Here is a 17,678-nt window from a genome sequence, read left to right as displayed (position 1 = left end):
TTTTACAAAGCAAGCTGAGTATCCCTGCTCTCAAGGAAAGTTATTATCAAATGTGTTTAAAAAAAACACTCGGTCAATCATTTGAATCAGAGAGAGGGAGAAGAGAACTACTGGGAGCATTAACCCAAAATTGAAAATACAAAAATTCTCAATGTCGGTTAAAGGTTAATTATTAACATCCCTGATCAGAAGTCCAAAAAGAACAATCAAATATCGGCTTCATTAAAAAAAACCAGCAACTCCTATCACCACAAAGCCCCTCAATGCCGAGAGCTGAGCAAAGAGAAGTCCTGACGCTGAGTTCACTCTCTAACCCTGTTCTGCCTCAGCAGCAGTCGGACAGTGAATCAACCAAATTATAATAAACCATTTGGAACACTTTCATACACTGATGGCAGAGGCTGCTAAGGTGCCAACCTGTCCATCAGGATCTAATCTAAATACTCATTCACACACCTATGCCTTTGGGAGCAAATTTGGGTTAAGAGTCTTGCTCAAGGACACATCGACATGTGACCCAGAGCAGCCGGGGATCGAACCACCGACCTTCCGATTGGTGGACAACCGGCTCTAACCGCCCAACAAAAGCACAATGCAAAAAATGCAACCCTAGAAAAGCTAGCTGTGCACCTGCCACTGCATATCATGTTCAGCTTCCTCTTCTTGCTATTTGCATGGCTGATTTGATTTTGTTTGTGCACTGTCATCTTTACACAATAGTCTTTTTTCCTTCGTCATGCCACCTTGTATAATGTGTTGTTGTACAACATGTGTTTCAATATGTGATCGATATCATGAAAGAGAGACTTTACTATTAAAGCAGCAGTAGGCAGATTGGAACAAATATCAATCAATCAATCAACATTTATTTGTTTAGCCCTTTACAACAAACCAAAAGGTTCCCAAAGTGGAATAAAAACAGGAATAAAAACATAACATCGAAAAAAGGTACATAAAAAGCAGAGGGAAAATGTCACAAAAAAAACCTTTTTGTAAACTAAAATGCAAAAGATGTTTGAGTATTCAAATATTTTCTGTGTTTAATTTTGTCTTATTTACTAGATTAAAAGTCCAATTACTGATTTATTTTTGTCGGTATAAATTAATAATAATAATATTTAATAATTAAGTAAATACAATAGAAAGGTTAGATTAAGAAAATTCTATATAAGTGATCCATGGATCCCATATCCTACAGAAAAGCTGTGTGCTACCTCTTACAGCAGAGGTTATTTTTTTCCAAGGGAGCACATGAATTTACTCATTAATCCACTGAGTAATATCAGTATATCAATATCATAGCCTACTTTTAGGCTACTTATTGAATTTTCGGCTGCAAGAATTTTGCTTGTGAGGGTGTATTTTTATACTGTAGTACTGCTTCTTTGAGTAGAAACTACTTTTTCCACTTTTATTTTCAAAGGAACCAACCTCAAATGTAATTAGAAAACCGGGCTAATCATTTTTTGCTGCCAACACCGTACAAAAAAAACAATAAATGAAACAATAACTTAGATTAGCCTTAGTGGGAAAGTTAGTGACTCACCTGTCACACCTGGCTGCGGACTGGTTTAAGAGCATTTCAACAGAATAACACATCTTACTCACCCAGATAGAGATGCTCCTTTATCCCAAGAGTAATTGTAAAGAGGTTCAGTGAAATACAGTTACTAAACGGTCAAGCCCATTCCAGCTGGAGCATCACCACCAGATCTTGATATCTTCATTTTTTTTTACATTTTTATTTTATATTTTATTTTATTAGTATTTTTATAATATGTAGTTATTGTTATTTTATAATAGGAGTCAAATTTATTCTAATTATGTCATAGATCATACCTCAAAAAGTCTTATCACCCCCCCCTCTCTCTTCATGGAATTGGTTTCTTCCAAAAAGTTGTGAAGTTGATCTGCAGCCAGACACACAGGCAAGGCAAGGCAGCTTTATTTCTATGGCAATTCAAAGTGCTTTACACAAAACAATCAAGAACATTGCGACAAAAGTGCAAAAGAACATCAAGACATAATTAAATAAAAAACGTTAAAGATTAGAAAATAAAAATCAAGCTAAACAGACAGCAGCTCTTTGCTGCTCATCAATGCTGGAGGAGATGGAGATGGATGGACAGCAGGCTACGGTGTGTTGCTGAAGTGGTTCGAGTATCAATCTCCTTTTTTAAAATATTAAAATATTGAATAGTTTATACGCACACACACTTGATTACATTTGAGAAATAAAAGGCACATTTTGCTTTGCAAGATAGTTAACCATTACCCCAGCAGCTTTAATAATTAATGTAACCACCCGTCAATCCGGTTGTTTTTAGCCCCCTGGCTCTTTAGATACCTGTCGTTAGGTAAATATAACACCCCACATAAACACGTAGTAAACACACGGCTGATACAGCAGACGTTGTGACGTAATATTACACGAATGTCAGTAGTGATGTCCTACATGTTCGTGAATTTTATTAACATCAAAAATATAAGGTTATTGTACCTCTATGTCAGTCGGGTAATGTGCAATATATGTTGTTTATGGTTTACATTGTTATGTGTTTCTCTGTTTACATGTTGTTTGTTTTTAATGTTTTTAATGTTTCTATTTATTGATGCTGCTGTGGAGGCAGCTGATGGTGTGCAGCACTGAGTCCAAGACAAATTTCTCCAATGGGAAAATAAAGTGTATCGTTGTGGCGGTACTGATTTCCCCAGACTTTAGTTGTTCAGGCAGAAGACTGAAAAACAGTTCCCATCCACATAATAATATAAAATAAAATGCCTCCTTAATAATAATAATGAACAAATGCCTCTACAATAACAAACAATTAAGGAAACTGAAATATTGGTTTTATTTTTCCTTTTACCCTCCTTTAAAGTTTCCCCCAATAAAATACACTAAAAGAAATGGGTATAAAGGGTTTCATTGAAAATCAACAAATGAATAGAATAACAAAATACAGCCTGCAGGCGTTAGGCTATCGTGAGGCAAGCCAGATTCTTGCACAAATAGCACCTAATCGTCCTAGTGCAGGTAACCCAGTTGATTGGTATTTATTTTGTTTCCCAAACTAGGATAGTCAACACTCTCAATAAACAAAACACAAAGAACACAGAATCTCAAAAGGGCCTAAAACAGACCAGAGTTTCTGGTTTGGCTGATAACACATGTTGCATTTAGTGAAGTTTGGTCTTGTTCGGGTCAGCCCGTTCATCTGTGGCGGTTCCTCAGAGAACTCCTGCTTAAACCTCACCCACTGTGGACGCTGCATCCGCTGGCTCAATAAAGACAAAGGTATCTTCATTTCTTTTAATGCTGCAGTATAAACATGTATTTTAATCTTTTAAGAGAGCTCCACCTTGGGAATTTTATTGCTTTATTTCACGTTAAAGATAAACATCGGAATGAAAGGGATAAAGTGACAATAAAGTAATAGTAATATATTTTATGACTGATTGTACTTCAACTGTCAAAAATCAGAGATCAGCGTTTTTGGATTTATAAAAGGCCATGCTGTGATTTGCGAAACTTTAGACATTTTGAGATTTCTGCAAGAATTGCATTTTTCGACAATTGGATGGCGAGCACTTCTGTTGTGTAATCTGCTCAGAAACCCCCTTATTGTCAATGTAGCTAGGAAAACCATCCATCCTCTGAATGCTGTAGGTCTGTAGTTTGATCCATCCATCCTCTGAATGCTCTAGGTCTCTAGTCTGATCCATCCATCCTCTGAATGCTCTAGGTCTCTAGTCTGATCCATCCATCCTCTGAATGCTCTAGGTCTCTAGCTTGATCCATCCATCCTCTGAATGCTCTAGGTCTCTAGTTTGATCCATCCATCCTCTGAATGCTCTAGGTCTCTAGTTTGATCCATCCATCCTCTGAATGCTCTAGGTCTCTAGTTTGTGGCTGTAAAGTTTCGTGAGGCTGTGATTATCCTAGAGGTCACCACAGGTCATTTTATTCAGTGAAGTCAAGTTTTTAAAAAAAATGGTCTCACTGCAATGAAATGTCTCCTATGGGGACTAACATAACCACACATGAATACAGTTGGGCTCACTGGATCCACAAGACTCTCAGCTTTACAGTGATACCCAATTTATGTAATTCCAAGACTGTTTAGGGACCTCAATATGCAGAAATATTCATATACATCATTTCTTAGAATAGGTTAAAAATAATACATTTAGTATACTGCATGCATAAAACTGAAAGTGTTAGTCATAAAGTGGGCAGGTCAGAGGTCAAGGGATCCCTTTGAAAATGGCCTTGCCAGTTTTTCCTTGCCTAAATTGAGCCCAACTTTGGAGCGTTATTTAGCCTCCTTCCCGACATGCTCGTATAACATGGTTGATACCGGTGGATTCTTTAGGTTTTCTATTTTCATATGATGTCAGTAGCTTCTCTCCAGCTCTGAACCTGCTGCAGCCTCTGAACGACAGTGAAGTCTGTCTTCATCGACCGCGAAAGTACACAACATTTTTCATGAGGGGTTAATGATTCAACTGAAACTATTGGCTCTTGCCCCCCAAACCAACACATATCTGTGTGGGTAGAACAGACAAGGTAACGGATCTCTTGAATGATACCCGTGTTTGCCTGCTCCAGGGTTTGTTTAATCCTGACCTTTGCATGACTTCTCCTAGATTGTAACGGTGATCAGTTTCTTTCCTATCAGTAGACAGTGAACACAATGTTAAGGGCAAAGTCTCTCCCGCTCATAAAAAGCATTCAGAGGAAGCTTTGTATTGTAAGATATTGCAAGGACACCTGATCTATTGTAAGATAAGACAAGATAACATGAGATGATCCTTTATTGGTCCCACAGATGGGGAATTTACAACTGCATTTTTAGTGGCATAAAAGTGTGATTACATTGTGGTTTAAGTAAATATGTTATCTTCACGGTTTAAGGATTAACCAACCAGAATTGAATATTCAACACAGCTGTGTAATAAGTCTATATAAAAGGGGAATTCACACAATTAAAAGCTAACTAAGTAGTTTTTGTCACGTAATTTCCATACTTAAGTTACACCACTGTCTGTTGGAACAGACATTAAGTACATTGAAGTACATTGAAGTACATTATGGCTGTTGTTTACGTGACGTAGCTGTTCTCCTACAGCCCTTGAACGCAGCGTTGGATTCATGTGGACGGAGAAACTTTTCTTTTGGACCAAGGCCAAGTGAAAAAAACTAACATAGTGAATTATTAGCAACAAACAAAACAACAACATGCCACCAAAGACAACCAAACAAAGCAGTGCAATCTCGGACGAGGAGATCGAAGAGATAAAGAAGGCGCTGAACTTTATGTCTGGAGAAATTGCAACTGTGTCTAAACAGCAAAAACTAATAATGGACTTGATGGGGGAAATTAAGGAGCTGAAGAGACAACATGTCGAGAAGGACAAGAGGATAACCCTCTTAGAGTGCCGGGTGGCGGATCTGGAGCAGTACTCCCGCATAAACGACGTGATCGTTAGCGGGTTGGAGACCAGGCCACGGTCATACGCCCGGGCGGTGACACCAGCGGACGGCGGGGGGCTCACCGAGCCCGACCAACAGTCCCTTGAACAACAGGTGACGGCTTTCTTCAACAACAAAGGCATCTCCATCAACAACACCGACATCGAGTCATGCCACCCTCTCCCCCGGAGGAACAAGAGCGACAAACCGGCCTTAATAATCCGGTTTACCAACAGAAAGCACAAAAATACGCTGCTTAGACAAGGAAGGAAGCTAAAGGGGTCCGACGTTTATGTGAATGAACATCTTACAAAGAAAAACGCAGACATTGCCAGAAAGGCACGCTTTCTAAGGAAGCAGAGGAAAATTCAATCAACGTGGACTGCAAACTGTAAAGTGATCATCAAACTGAACGGGTCACCAGAGGAGGCCAGAGTGCTGGTTATCAGAGAAATTGAAGAATTGGACAAATACCAGTGACATCAGAACAACACAACAAGGTAATCATACCTGTCTGTGGAAAATGGGTTCTTGTGGAATTACATAACATTCACTGAACATTATCTGAACACAATATGCATGAACTGGAACTGGAAGATATTGATCCTGACAATAACTTTTTTAACCATCTAAACAACACATGTTGCTACTACACCGATGAACAGTATAACAGCAATGTGAAGTCAACTCAAGGAATGTCAATTATTCACTTCAACAGTAGAAGCTTATATGCTAATCACCAAAACATCAAAGAATACTTAGGTCAATTCACAAAACCATTCAATGTCATTGCAATATCTGAAACCTGGCTCAATTCTGAGAAAGAAGCAGATTTCGAGTTGAAAGGATATGAATTCAATTACATGAACAGGAAGAGCAAAAAAGGAGGTGGTGTGGCCCTGTACGTGAAAAATAGTCTGAAATATAAGATTTTAGAAAACATGTCAACCACTATTGATGATGTGATGGAATGCATCACTGTAGAGATCTGCATGGAAAACCAAAGAAATGTGATGGTCAGTTGTGTATACAGAGCACCAGGAGCCTGCATTGAAACTTTTAAAGACAGTATGGAGAAAATATTTGCCAAAACTAATCAGAAGGTTACATTCATTTGTGGGGACTTCAATATAGACCTGCTAAATCCTAACAAACACAAAATGACAGACGAATTTATTAACACAATGTATAGTATGAGTTTATATCCACTGATCACCAAACCAAGCAGAATAACAGCGCACTGTGCAACTCTAATCGACAATATATTTACAAATTACATGGAAAGTAGCTTAGTGAGCGGGCTGCTGATGAATGACATCAGTGACCATTTGCCAGTTTTTGTGATCCATGACTGTGATTGTGGAAAAGAGAAGGAGGACCATAAAATCAAATATAGGAGATTGAGAACAGAAGAATCCATAAATGCATTCAGAACCGAATTGCTATCACAAAACTGGAAAACCCTCTATGAAGGAAATGATGTTGATACAGCATATGAAACATTTCTAAATATATTTAAGTCATTATATGACAAAAACTGTCCAATAAAACAAGATAATGCTAGGAATAATAACACAAACAGACCATGGATCACAAAGGGACTGCAAAATGCCTGTAAAAAAAAGAATACTCTATATAGACAATTCATAAAATGTAAAACTAAAGAGGCAGAACATAAATATAAGAAATACAAAAATAAATTAACTAATATTATGAGGATATGCAAGAAGGAATATTATACCAAATTACTAGAAAATAACAAAAACAATATAAAAGGCATATGGAATATATTAAACAGTATTATCAGAAACCGTTCGACGAGCTCAAGTTACCCTGAATATTTTATTGATAATGATAGGTCTTTAAATGATATGAATGATGTGGTTAATGGGTTTAATGAATTTTTTGTAAATGTGGGACCAAAGTTGGCAGGAAAAATCAATGACACGTCTCCAAAGGATGGGGAGGTTGTTGAAAGCCACATTGCAAGAAATTCAAACTCAATTTATATCAAAGCTATAGACAGAAAAGAAATCATAGACATAGTTAACAAGTGCAAGAATAAAACATCTACTGACTTGAATGGAATCGATATGACGATAGTCAAGAAAGTCATTGACAGTATTGCAAACCCCCTAACCTACATTTGTAACTTATCATTCATAACTGGCACATTTCCACATAAAATGAAAACTGCTAAAGTTATTCCACTATATAAAACTGGGGACAAACATAATTTCACTAATTACAGGCCTGTATCTTTACTTTGCCAGTTCTCTAAAATATTGGAGAAACTGTTCATTGGAAGATTAGATAACTTCATTGACAAGCACCATTTACTGACAGACAGTCAATACGGGTTCAGAGCAAACAGATCAACAGCAATGGCATTAATGGAGCTAACAGAAGAAATAACCAGTTGTATTGATAACAAGAAGTATGTGGTAGGAGTATTTATAGATTTAAAAAAAGCATTTGACACCATTGATCATGATATATTATTCAATAAAATGGAAAGGTATGGTATAAGAGGGGTAGTGCTGAACTGGTTGAGAAGTTATATAGGAAACAGGCAGCAGTACGTGCAAATAGGGGACTACAAATCAACATGCTCAGGTATTACTTGTGGGGTCCCGCAGGGATCAGTATTGGGTCCAAAATTGTTTATTATGTATATAAATGACATAGGTAGGGTATCAAGGATACTGAATTTAGTTTTATTTGCAGATGACACAAATATTTTTTGTTCTGGGGAAAATCTGCAGCAGCTTTTGGAGGTGGCCACATCAGAAATCAGAAAATTGCAACGGTGGTTTGACAGAAATAAATTGTCATTAAATTTGGACAAAACTAAATTTATGTTATTTGGAAACCAAAAAATAGACATACCAGTACAAATGATAATAGATGATGTGACTATTGAAAGAGTATATGTAAATAAATTTCTGGGTGTAATACTGGACCACAAAATCTGCTGGAAACCTCAGATAAATTATGTAGAACAAAGCTGGCAAAGAGCATAGCAGTCTTAGGGAAAACAAGACACACACTGGATCATAAATCACTGCACATTCTGTATTCTTCGCTTGTATCACCATATCTGAATTACTGTGTAGAAGTTTGGGGTAACACTTATAAAAGCAACTTACAACCATTATGCATACTACAGAAGAGAGCAATCAGGATAGTAAATAATGTGGGATATAGGGAACAGACGAACACACTGTTTTTGAAGTCACATGCATTGAAATTTATGGATTTGGTCAAATTTAAAACCGCAATAATTATGTTTAAAGCAAGACATAATTCACTTCCGGGCAATATTCAAAAAATGTTTTGTGACAGGGAGGGGGGTTATAATTTTAGAGGAAAATTTAATTTTAAAAAGCATTGTGTTCGTACAAAAAAGAAGAGTATGTGTATTTCAGTCTGTGGGGTGGATTTGTGGAATGGGTTAGGTGATGGGTTGAAGGGGAGCACAAATATAAATCAATTTAAAAAGCTATACAAGAAAGATATTTTTGGGAGGTATATGGTTGAAGAAGAGTTGTGTTAAAGGTTGGTTATATACTTTTTAACTCCGGATGTATTTGTGGGTTGTAAATAAACTTGGGATGCTGTTCATATATTCAACTTAGGATGTAAATAAATCTGGGATAGTTTTTATATTATATTATATTATTTTATATTATCATTCTATGATATATGAGTTAATAGAGGAGAAGTGAGAAAGGGGTAGGGTAATATAAGTTTTTCTTCTACCTACTCCTTTTCGGACACTATAACTCTTGTTTTGTTTGTTATTATTTTGTATCTGTTTTTATTTATTATATGTTCGAAATAAAGTCTTTCATTCATTCATTCATTCATTCATTCATTCATTATCAGCACAATAACTTGGCTGGATACGTTGCAGATTCAGATTTGATTCACATAATTAAATTGAAAGCTCCACCTGGAACAAACATTAAGTACATTTAAGTACATTATCAGCACAATAACTTAAATGTACATTAATGTTTGTTGGAACAGACATGAATGTATTAGACTTGGGTGTGTGATGCAACTATGTCATTAGAAAGGAGCAGTATATTGCTGAGGACCAAAGGAAGTGCAGTGATGAGTGTGAAGTTGTTTGTAGGAGCAGTTCTCGAGAAAGCTGCGAGCAGCAACACCATACACCCATGAGCAACACTTGTCGATCTCTGCTGAAAGGTGGTGGCCGCAGAGAGCCAGCAACACATAAAAGGTCACCATTTTTGACGGCTGTCGTCAGGAAATGTGACCCCACTAAACCTGTCTTTTACTTTTAGAGATTTGTGAATATATCTTTAAATTAAAAATATTAAAATAGCCTACATTTATGTTTTTTTTAGCAATTTATTTTTGTGTGATTTTTAAAAATAAATATATATTAATAAATAAAGTAAAAATAAACAGAATAGAAAATAAATAAGAAAATTAATCATATGTTTTATAATTTATTTCATAAATAAATAAAGAAGCACATTGAAACAGAAATATAAATTTATGTCACATTTTATCAATAATTAGTGGCTATTTTTAATATTTTTGCTGCAGTTCATGACATTTATTTATTTATTGATCAAGTCATTTATTTCAAATTATAATATATATAATATAATAATAAATATTTCATTTAATTAAAATAGACTGCCTCCACCACTAGTTACTATATATTGATATTAATTTTAAATGTATGTATTTATTTATGTAATTAGGCATTTATTTATTTATGCACGATTTTCCCTTTGCATTTCACCCCTTATAAAAATACATATATAAAAAATAAATAAATAAAAGGTAAAATTAAACAGAAGAGAAAATAAATAAGAAAATTAATCATTTGTTTTATAATTTATTTCATGAATAAATAAAAATCAATACATTTATGTCACATTTTATAAATTAATTAATAGCTACATTTATTATTATTATTTTTTTAAACAGAGTTTATTTCTGAATTTTGTTAATTTAATACTTATGATAATATTAAAATAGCCTAGATTTATGTTTTTTTTAAAGAATTAATTTTTGTGTGATTTCTGTCACATATTTGCCTCATTTATTATACAGGCACAGTGGTGACCTCATGTGTTGCTGGCTCTCTAAACAGAGATGTAGAGTCTATCTGAAGCCTGCAGAGGGCAGTCAGGCTGGTTCCTTGGTGTGTTACTACCAGAGATGACGTCAAACGAGTAGTCCTGGAAGTTTGTGCAGGTAGCATTCAAAATAAAAGCCCCAAACTCTTCACTGGTAAAAAATGTTTTGTTTAAAATAGGTTCTGTATCTACTCACCACACCTGCTAAAAGTTAAGATGAATTGATGATGTAATAAAGTTGAGAATGTGTAATTTTATTAAACCGTTGGGTTATAGGTTGAATAACAACAGCAGCATATAAGCAGGCAAATTAGGTACTTTAAAGGTCTCATATTATGCTCATTTCCAGGTTCATAGATGTATTTTGATGTTGCACTAGAACATGTTTACATGCTGCAATGTTCAAAAAAAACTTTATTCTTCTCATAGTGTCTCTCTCACTCAGCCTGCATTTAGCCTCTGTCTGAGAGATCCTGATTTACAGCCTGTCTCCTCCCACTCTGCTCTGATTGGTCAGCGTTTCTGTCAATCAAACGTCCTCAACAACACAGCGTCAGCGTTTATAAACCACTTTAAAGTTTATAAACCAGAAACTTCACACAGCGCAGGTTACCGGAGGAATCTGATCAGAAATCGGCGACAAATGAACAACATCTGCGGTCCATACTCCAGGTTTTCCTGACGGTTTCTCTCAGGTAAATAATGCTGTTTATATCTCTGTTAGTTAGCTCAGTGTTTACCTTATGCATCAACTCTGTAAACCGTAAACATACACTCTGTTTTACGTCTGTCTTTACAGGTCCATCTGTGAGAAATGACCGACAGAATCGTCCCAGAGGAGAAGAAAACATTAGCAGTGAGCAAATAGTTGTTTACATGGAGATACAGAAGCCTTTGTGAAAGAACATGTTATATTTAGATGATGGGAGTACATGAAGGCTGTTCTGCTGGTTCTTGCAGACTAACAGGAGCTACTTTGCTCATAGTTCGGTTGAGAGTGTGGGGCGGGGTCAGCTACTGAAGGCTCTGCTCTGGTTCGACCAGGAAACCCTTACATGGCTTGCAATTCTCTAATGACGTCAGAAGAGAAGGCAAATCTGCGAAGTGATTTTCTACACCCATTTCCGGACAAACGGAGCAGGAGAAAAAGAGAGAGGATGGTCTTTTATGATACTATGGTGACCTGTAGACACACTGGGGACAGATATTGATGTTTAAAAGACATGGAAAAGTGCATTTTGCATAATAGGTGACCTTTAATATTTACACCCAAGTATTTTCAAAGGAATCATTGCAGGTCTAATACTGATCCATATTGTATATAATTCCACAATGTATAGTTCCAAACACACAAAATAGGATTGTATGCCACAGTAGATTTGTGTTTTTTTCTTTTTTGTTATTTTGTTGTGATGCAGACCAGGGACACAGATATGGATGGCAGAACGTGCAAAAAATAAATAAATAAATAAATAAATGACTCGATAAATTAAAACATGTCATTAAATGTAGCAAAATAATATTAAAAATAAATGTTGCCATTAATTCATTGATCAAATGTGACATAAATTGATAAATTCTGTTTTAATTTGCTTCTTTATTTATTTATCTTTGTATTTATTTACTCTTCTATTACATTTTCCCTTTTATTTATCTATGTATATACTTTCATTAATTTTTAGATTTATGTATTTATTTTTGCATTTACTTTTCATTTATTCCTTTATTTTTGCATTTATTTATAATTTGTTTTCATTTGTTTTTTATTGATTTCATATTGATAATTATTTTTAAATGTATGCATTTATTTATTTATGCACGATTTTCCCTTTGCATTCTACCCCTTATAAAAAAATAAATATATAAATAAATAAATGGTAAAATTAAACAGAAGAGAAAATAAATAAGAAAATTGATCATTTGTTTTATAATTTATTTCATAAATAAATAAAGAACAGAAATATCAAATTATGTCACATTTTATCAATCAATTAATGGCTACATTTATTTTTTATATTTTTTACTACAGTTAATGACATTTATTTATTTATCAAGTAATTTATTTCAAATTATAATATAATACAAAATATTATATAAATAAAAATAAATATAATAAAATATTTCTAAATATTTATTTAATTAAAATAGACTGCCTCCACCACTTGCTATTTCCTTTTTATATATAAGAGTTTAAAAAAAATCCATTCACATGCAGTTTCTTTAGTTGACGCTTTTATTGTGAAAACACCCCTCCCGGATATCCTGTTAGTGTTATTGCAGCGGATCAGACAGCAGCTGTTTAGACCAGAAGAGAAGATCTGGTTCAGTCTCAGATATCAACCAGCTTCACTCAGTTCTACTGCAGGCTGACAGCTCAGCGTCTCCTGTCTGTCTCCTGTCTGTCTCCTGTCTGTCTCCTGTCTGTCTCCTGTCTGTCTCCTGTCTGTCTCCTGTCTCTCAGCGGGCTGTCTGGGTGTTCTGGTGTCGGTTCTGTCGGTTGTAGTGATGGTGCTGTCCACGGCTCAGCAGGTCGCTCTGGCGTTCACGGCGGTTCTCTTCACCTTCGTCGTTCTGCCCCGGATGTTCGGAGTGGGAGGAGGAACCGGAGCGAAGGAGACCCGGTTCGACCCCCGCTACTCCCGGAAGGGTGAGAGGACACACAGCTGGCTGTCTGTTGTCTGTCTGTCTGTCTGCAGAGGGACAGACAGCTGCAGGAACGGCTCCATGACAGAAGACTACAGACAGAAGACTACAGACAGACAGACAGACAACAGACAGCTGTCTTTTGTCTGTCTGTCTGTAACCTTCTGTCTGTAGTCTTCTGTCTGTAGTCTTCTGTCCTGACCATAAACTGTCTGTAGTCTTCTGTCTGTAAACTTCCCCCTGTAATCTTCTGTCTTCCGTCTGTAGTCTTCTGTTCTGACTATAAACTGTGTCTGTAGTCTTCTGTTCTGACTATAAACTGTGTCTGTAGTCTTCTGTCTTCCGTCTGTAGTCTTCTGTCTTCTGTCTTCTGTCTGTAGTCTTCTGTCTGTAGTCTTCTGTCTGGACCATAAACTGTCTGTAGTCGTCTGTCTAGTCTTTTTGTCTGTAGTATTCCGTCTGTAGTCTTCTGTCCTGACCATAAACTGTCTGTAGTCTTCTGTCTGTAGTCCTCTGTCTGTAGTCTTCTGTCTGTAGTCTTCTGTCTGTAGTCTTCTGTCTGGACCATAAACTGTCTGTAGTCTTCTGTCTGTAGTCCTCTGTCTGTAGTCTTCTGTCTGTAGTCTTCTGTCTGTAGTCTTCTGTCTGGACCATAAACTGTCTGTAGTCTTCTGTCTGTAGTCTTCTGTCTGTAATCTTCCGTCTGTAGTCTTCTGTCTTCCGTCTGTAGTCTTCTGTCTGTAATCTTCCATCTGTAGTCTTCTGTCTGTAGTCTTCTGTCTGGACCATAAACTGTGTCTGTAGTCTTCTGTCTTCCGTCTGTAGTCTTCTGTCTATAGTATTCTGTCTTCTGTCTTCCGTCTGTAGTCTTCTGTCTGTAGTCTTCTGTCTGGACCATAAACTGTGTCTGTAGTCTTCTGTCTTCCGTCTGTAGTCTTCTGTCTATAGTATTCTGTCTTCTGTCTTCCGTCTGTAGTCTTCTGTCTGTAGTCTTCTGTCTGGACCATAAACTGTGTCTGTAGTCTTCTGTCTGTAGTCTGTAGTCTTCTGTCTGTAGTCTTCTGTCTGGACCATAAACTGTCTGTAGTGTTCCGTCTGTAGTCTTCTGTCCTGACTATAAACTGTGTCTGTAGTCTTCTGTCCTGCAGCGCTCGAGGCATGACAGAAGACTACAGACAGTATATTATATATTATAAATCATGAAATGAGGAATAACCCCAGAGCATTATTCAGTATTCGTATTCAACATTAATTGTTAGTTGTTCTCAGACAGATATCAGTGTTTGTTGTGTGTACAGTAGAGCGTCAGCGGCGCTGTCTCTATGTAACTCAGGTCAGATTTATTCAAACCTCCGTTTAGTAAAGCACATTTCCTGACTTCCTGCAGTAAGCCTGGTTTCATTGGTAACTCTGTTTTATGAAACACTTCTCAGTCAGACTGAATTTTTCACAGCAGCGTCTCCATCTGTCCCCGTCTGTCCTCATCACGTTGTGTCTGCAGCAGCAGCTCCGGGTCCCGGCGCGGTCCGAGGTCAACCCATCAACGTGAACGCACCCGGCTCGCCTCAGACCCCCGAGAACATGCAGCAGATGAAGAAGCTGATGGAGCAAGAGCTGAAGAGTGACAAGTACAAGACCAACAGCAACAAGGGCTACGTGTTCACGCTGATGCCTCTCTACGCCATCGGAGTGGGAGTGTTTGCCGCCTACAAGTTTTTGAAGGTAAGTTAAAAAATGCAACAAACAAATGACATCGAGATCATTCACAACTTTGAAAGGCTAAAATCTGCATCATTCTTTTCAACTCTCAGATCAAGTCTGCAGACGACCAGGCACAGAAGGACAAGTTTGCAAAAGGGGCCAAAAAATCAGTGGAGGCAGGTGTGTGTTGCATGCACTGTTTGTATATGTGTGTTTTCTTTGGTCAAACATGTATTTGGTTACCGTGAGTAACTCAGATATGGGGTTTCTATTCTCTCTTGTGTGTGTGTGTGTTTGCAGAGAACCAGTTGAACGAGCTGGAACAAAGGCTAGCGCAGACAGAGAGGATGCTCAACTCCATCCTCACGCAGCTGGACCCGCTCACCAACTGGTGAGTGATGATCAGCTGCGTTCAGACCAAGAGTGAAGCGAATTTTCACCTTGCTTTACGCGCGCCAGTATCATTTCTGTTCATTCACGCTAGACGCACCAGAGAGGGAGAAAGAGCTTGTCTCCATAGATACAACAACTTTTCTATCCATCGTTTCCGCCATTAACCACGGAAGAAGTAACCACCGTTGCTGCTTTGTACATAATGTCCCAGATGTGTCGGAAAACCAAACGCTGTCGTCTGTTGGTTTCATAACGTCACCCGGCGGCGTTCTTTATTCTCATACATTGCCATTGCACTGACTATATCTAGCGAGCCACACGTCGCTACTGCGGTATGAACCCAAAATAAACATGCACTACTGTCAGGATATAGTGACCGTTTTATTCTTCACCCTGCCTACCCCAGCTTTAAAGGGCAGTGTTTTACTCCGTGCTCGGAGTAGCTCCTCTGAGGTTAATGTGTTCTTATTTTCTCCTCAGTGTGAAGTCAGTGGCCCAGGAGCAGAAGAACGAGATCATGTCTCAGCTCCAGACCATCCGCTACCTGATGAAGAAGAGAGGTATGGACTGTCCACCCCTCAACATCAACGGTGGGTTCATCAACTGACTTTGACTGTTTTCTCAGGAATTTAAGAATTACGACTCGGTGCATTTTTTCCAATAAAGACCTAAAAACAGCAAACAAACAGCAAGATACTGAAAATGCAGCCACACTCATGCTGCAGTCACAACCTGTATACTGTGTTGGTGTGACATCAGCTTTGCGTGTGTTGTTGTGATAAACCACAATTTGAAATTCAAATAGAGCAGCCACATTGAGACACATCTCTTAAAAAAAACAAAGAGTTTTGCATCTGATTTTCCACTCATGAATGTGGTTGAAGTCTAATTGCAAAAAGATCAGAACACAACCTCGCTGGGGGCTTGCCGTCCGTCATCTACTGTAGGTAATACACTGACTATGGAGAAGTACTTCATACAACCCCACTTCAAAACACCCAAACCATCTATACTAGTTAGTGTCCGTCTGTTCTTTGAGACTGGGACTTGACTGTGTCTAAATACCAGCTTTTAGTAGAGAATTTACTCACACAGTTTTGTTATTGATAATCAATAGAATATGTTATCGCTTGTCTTTCAGAGGCATCCTGCGAGCGTAACCTGGACGACCTCATCGAGTCGCTCGGAGCCAACGACACCTCGACAGTGGAAGCTTCTCTGGTGGACAAGCAGACCTCTCCGGTGACGGCAGAGCCTTCGGAAAAAGTCTATCAAAAGCTTGTGGAAGATGAAGCTGCGACGGAAGGTGAAGAGATGAAGGAGCTCGTACCGGAGGAATCGGATGGGGAAGCGGAGGAAGAGGAGGACGACGATAAGGAGGAGGAGGAGGAGGTTGAGGAGGAGGCGGAGGAAGAAGGATCGGAGGACTGTGAGCTCATGCCTTCACTTGAGGACCCCTATGAGACAAACATTGAGGAGGTCGGAGCGGAGCAGCTTGCGTCTGGCCTCAGGAGACGCAACAGGCCCGACTGAACTCACTGCGGGACTTCTGCACTGTACAGAAACGTGACAGATTAATATTAATATTTATTACCTGAAAGGCTTTCATTCCAAAAGGCTGTCTTCATCAAAAACATATATTGCATTCATAAAAAAAAACCTCATAAGGAAAGCTCTCTAACAGCAAACACATAGGGCTCTATTTTCCTGTTGCAATCACGAGGACCAGCACAAACATGAACACAGGTGCATCTGCTATTATTGCTCATATAGATGCAGTGGTGATTATTCATCCTCTCACTCAGTCACATTACTTGTCTCATACCTTTTTAACAGTTGTGCTAATCACATTAGTGCATGGGAAAAAAATAACTCACCAAGCAGCAAATACGGGGCATTATTACACGGCTTTGTTGAATACTCAACTCTGATTGGTCAATCATGGCGTTCTACAGTCTGTTATTTCTTTATAGCAGACCGTTGCTATGTATAACAGACCGTTGCTATGGGTGCAGTTCTGATGTCAGACTCTGGCGGACCATTTTTGTGCCAAATTATTGATTTCCTCATTAAGAAGCCAGGATAATAATACAATAATGTACAGCTGGCGGGGTCATTGTTGTGAAATAAAACCCTTCAGGCCTTGTCGGGGTTTATTTCACAACAATGACCGGCTCACTGTACATTATCCCTAACTTACGATCTGCAGCCAAAATTAGATGATCTGCCTTTTTAAAGTTAAATTTGCATTCGTGGTGACATACAACAACTGAGTACTGCACTAAGTAAACAAAACATGCCACTTGTCTTTGTGCTGACATGACAATAGAGCCCATAATGTCCTT

The 17,678-nt window shown here is 37.9% G+C and overlaps 1 protein-coding gene across 4 annotated transcripts; it reads left to right on the top strand.

The window, feature by feature from the left end:
* The first annotated feature begins 152 nt into the window (after positions 1-152).
* ccdc107 (coiled-coil domain containing 107) lies at positions 153-17,021 on the top strand. 4 transcript variants are annotated; one of them, XM_037761100.1, is made up of 8 exons: positions 153-164; positions 284-286; positions 13,092-13,243; positions 14,741-14,961; positions 15,051-15,120; positions 15,241-15,331; positions 15,814-15,923; positions 16,475-17,021. In XM_037761100.1, the coding sequence occupies exons 3-8, from the start codon at positions 13,102-13,104 to the stop codon at positions 16,864-16,866; spliced, it is 1,026 nt and encodes a 341-aa protein (XP_037617028.1). In that variant the 5' UTR covers positions 153-164; positions 284-286; positions 13,092-13,101; the 3' UTR covers positions 16,867-17,021. The 4 variants fall into 4 exon arrangements, with proteins under 4 accessions (XP_037617028.1, XP_037617029.1, XP_037617030.1 ...); XM_037761101.1 differs by lacking the exons at positions 153-164; positions 284-286 and adding an exon at positions 12,850-13,029 and having other exon boundaries at positions 13,069-13,243; positions 14,744-14,961; XM_037761102.1 differs by lacking the exons at positions 153-164; positions 284-286 and adding an exon at positions 12,855-13,029 and having other exon boundaries at positions 13,069-13,243; positions 15,814-15,893.
* Positions 17,022-17,678: the final 657 nt, after the last annotated feature.

Source organism: Sebastes umbrosus, chromosome 23 (genome assembly GCF_015220745.1).
Source record: "Sebastes umbrosus isolate fSebUmb1 chromosome 23, fSebUmb1.pri, whole genome shotgun sequence".
Taxonomy (NCBI): Eukaryota; Metazoa; Chordata; class Actinopteri; order Perciformes; family Sebastidae; genus Sebastes; species Sebastes umbrosus.
This window is presented reverse-complemented; position numbering and strand designations above follow the sequence as displayed.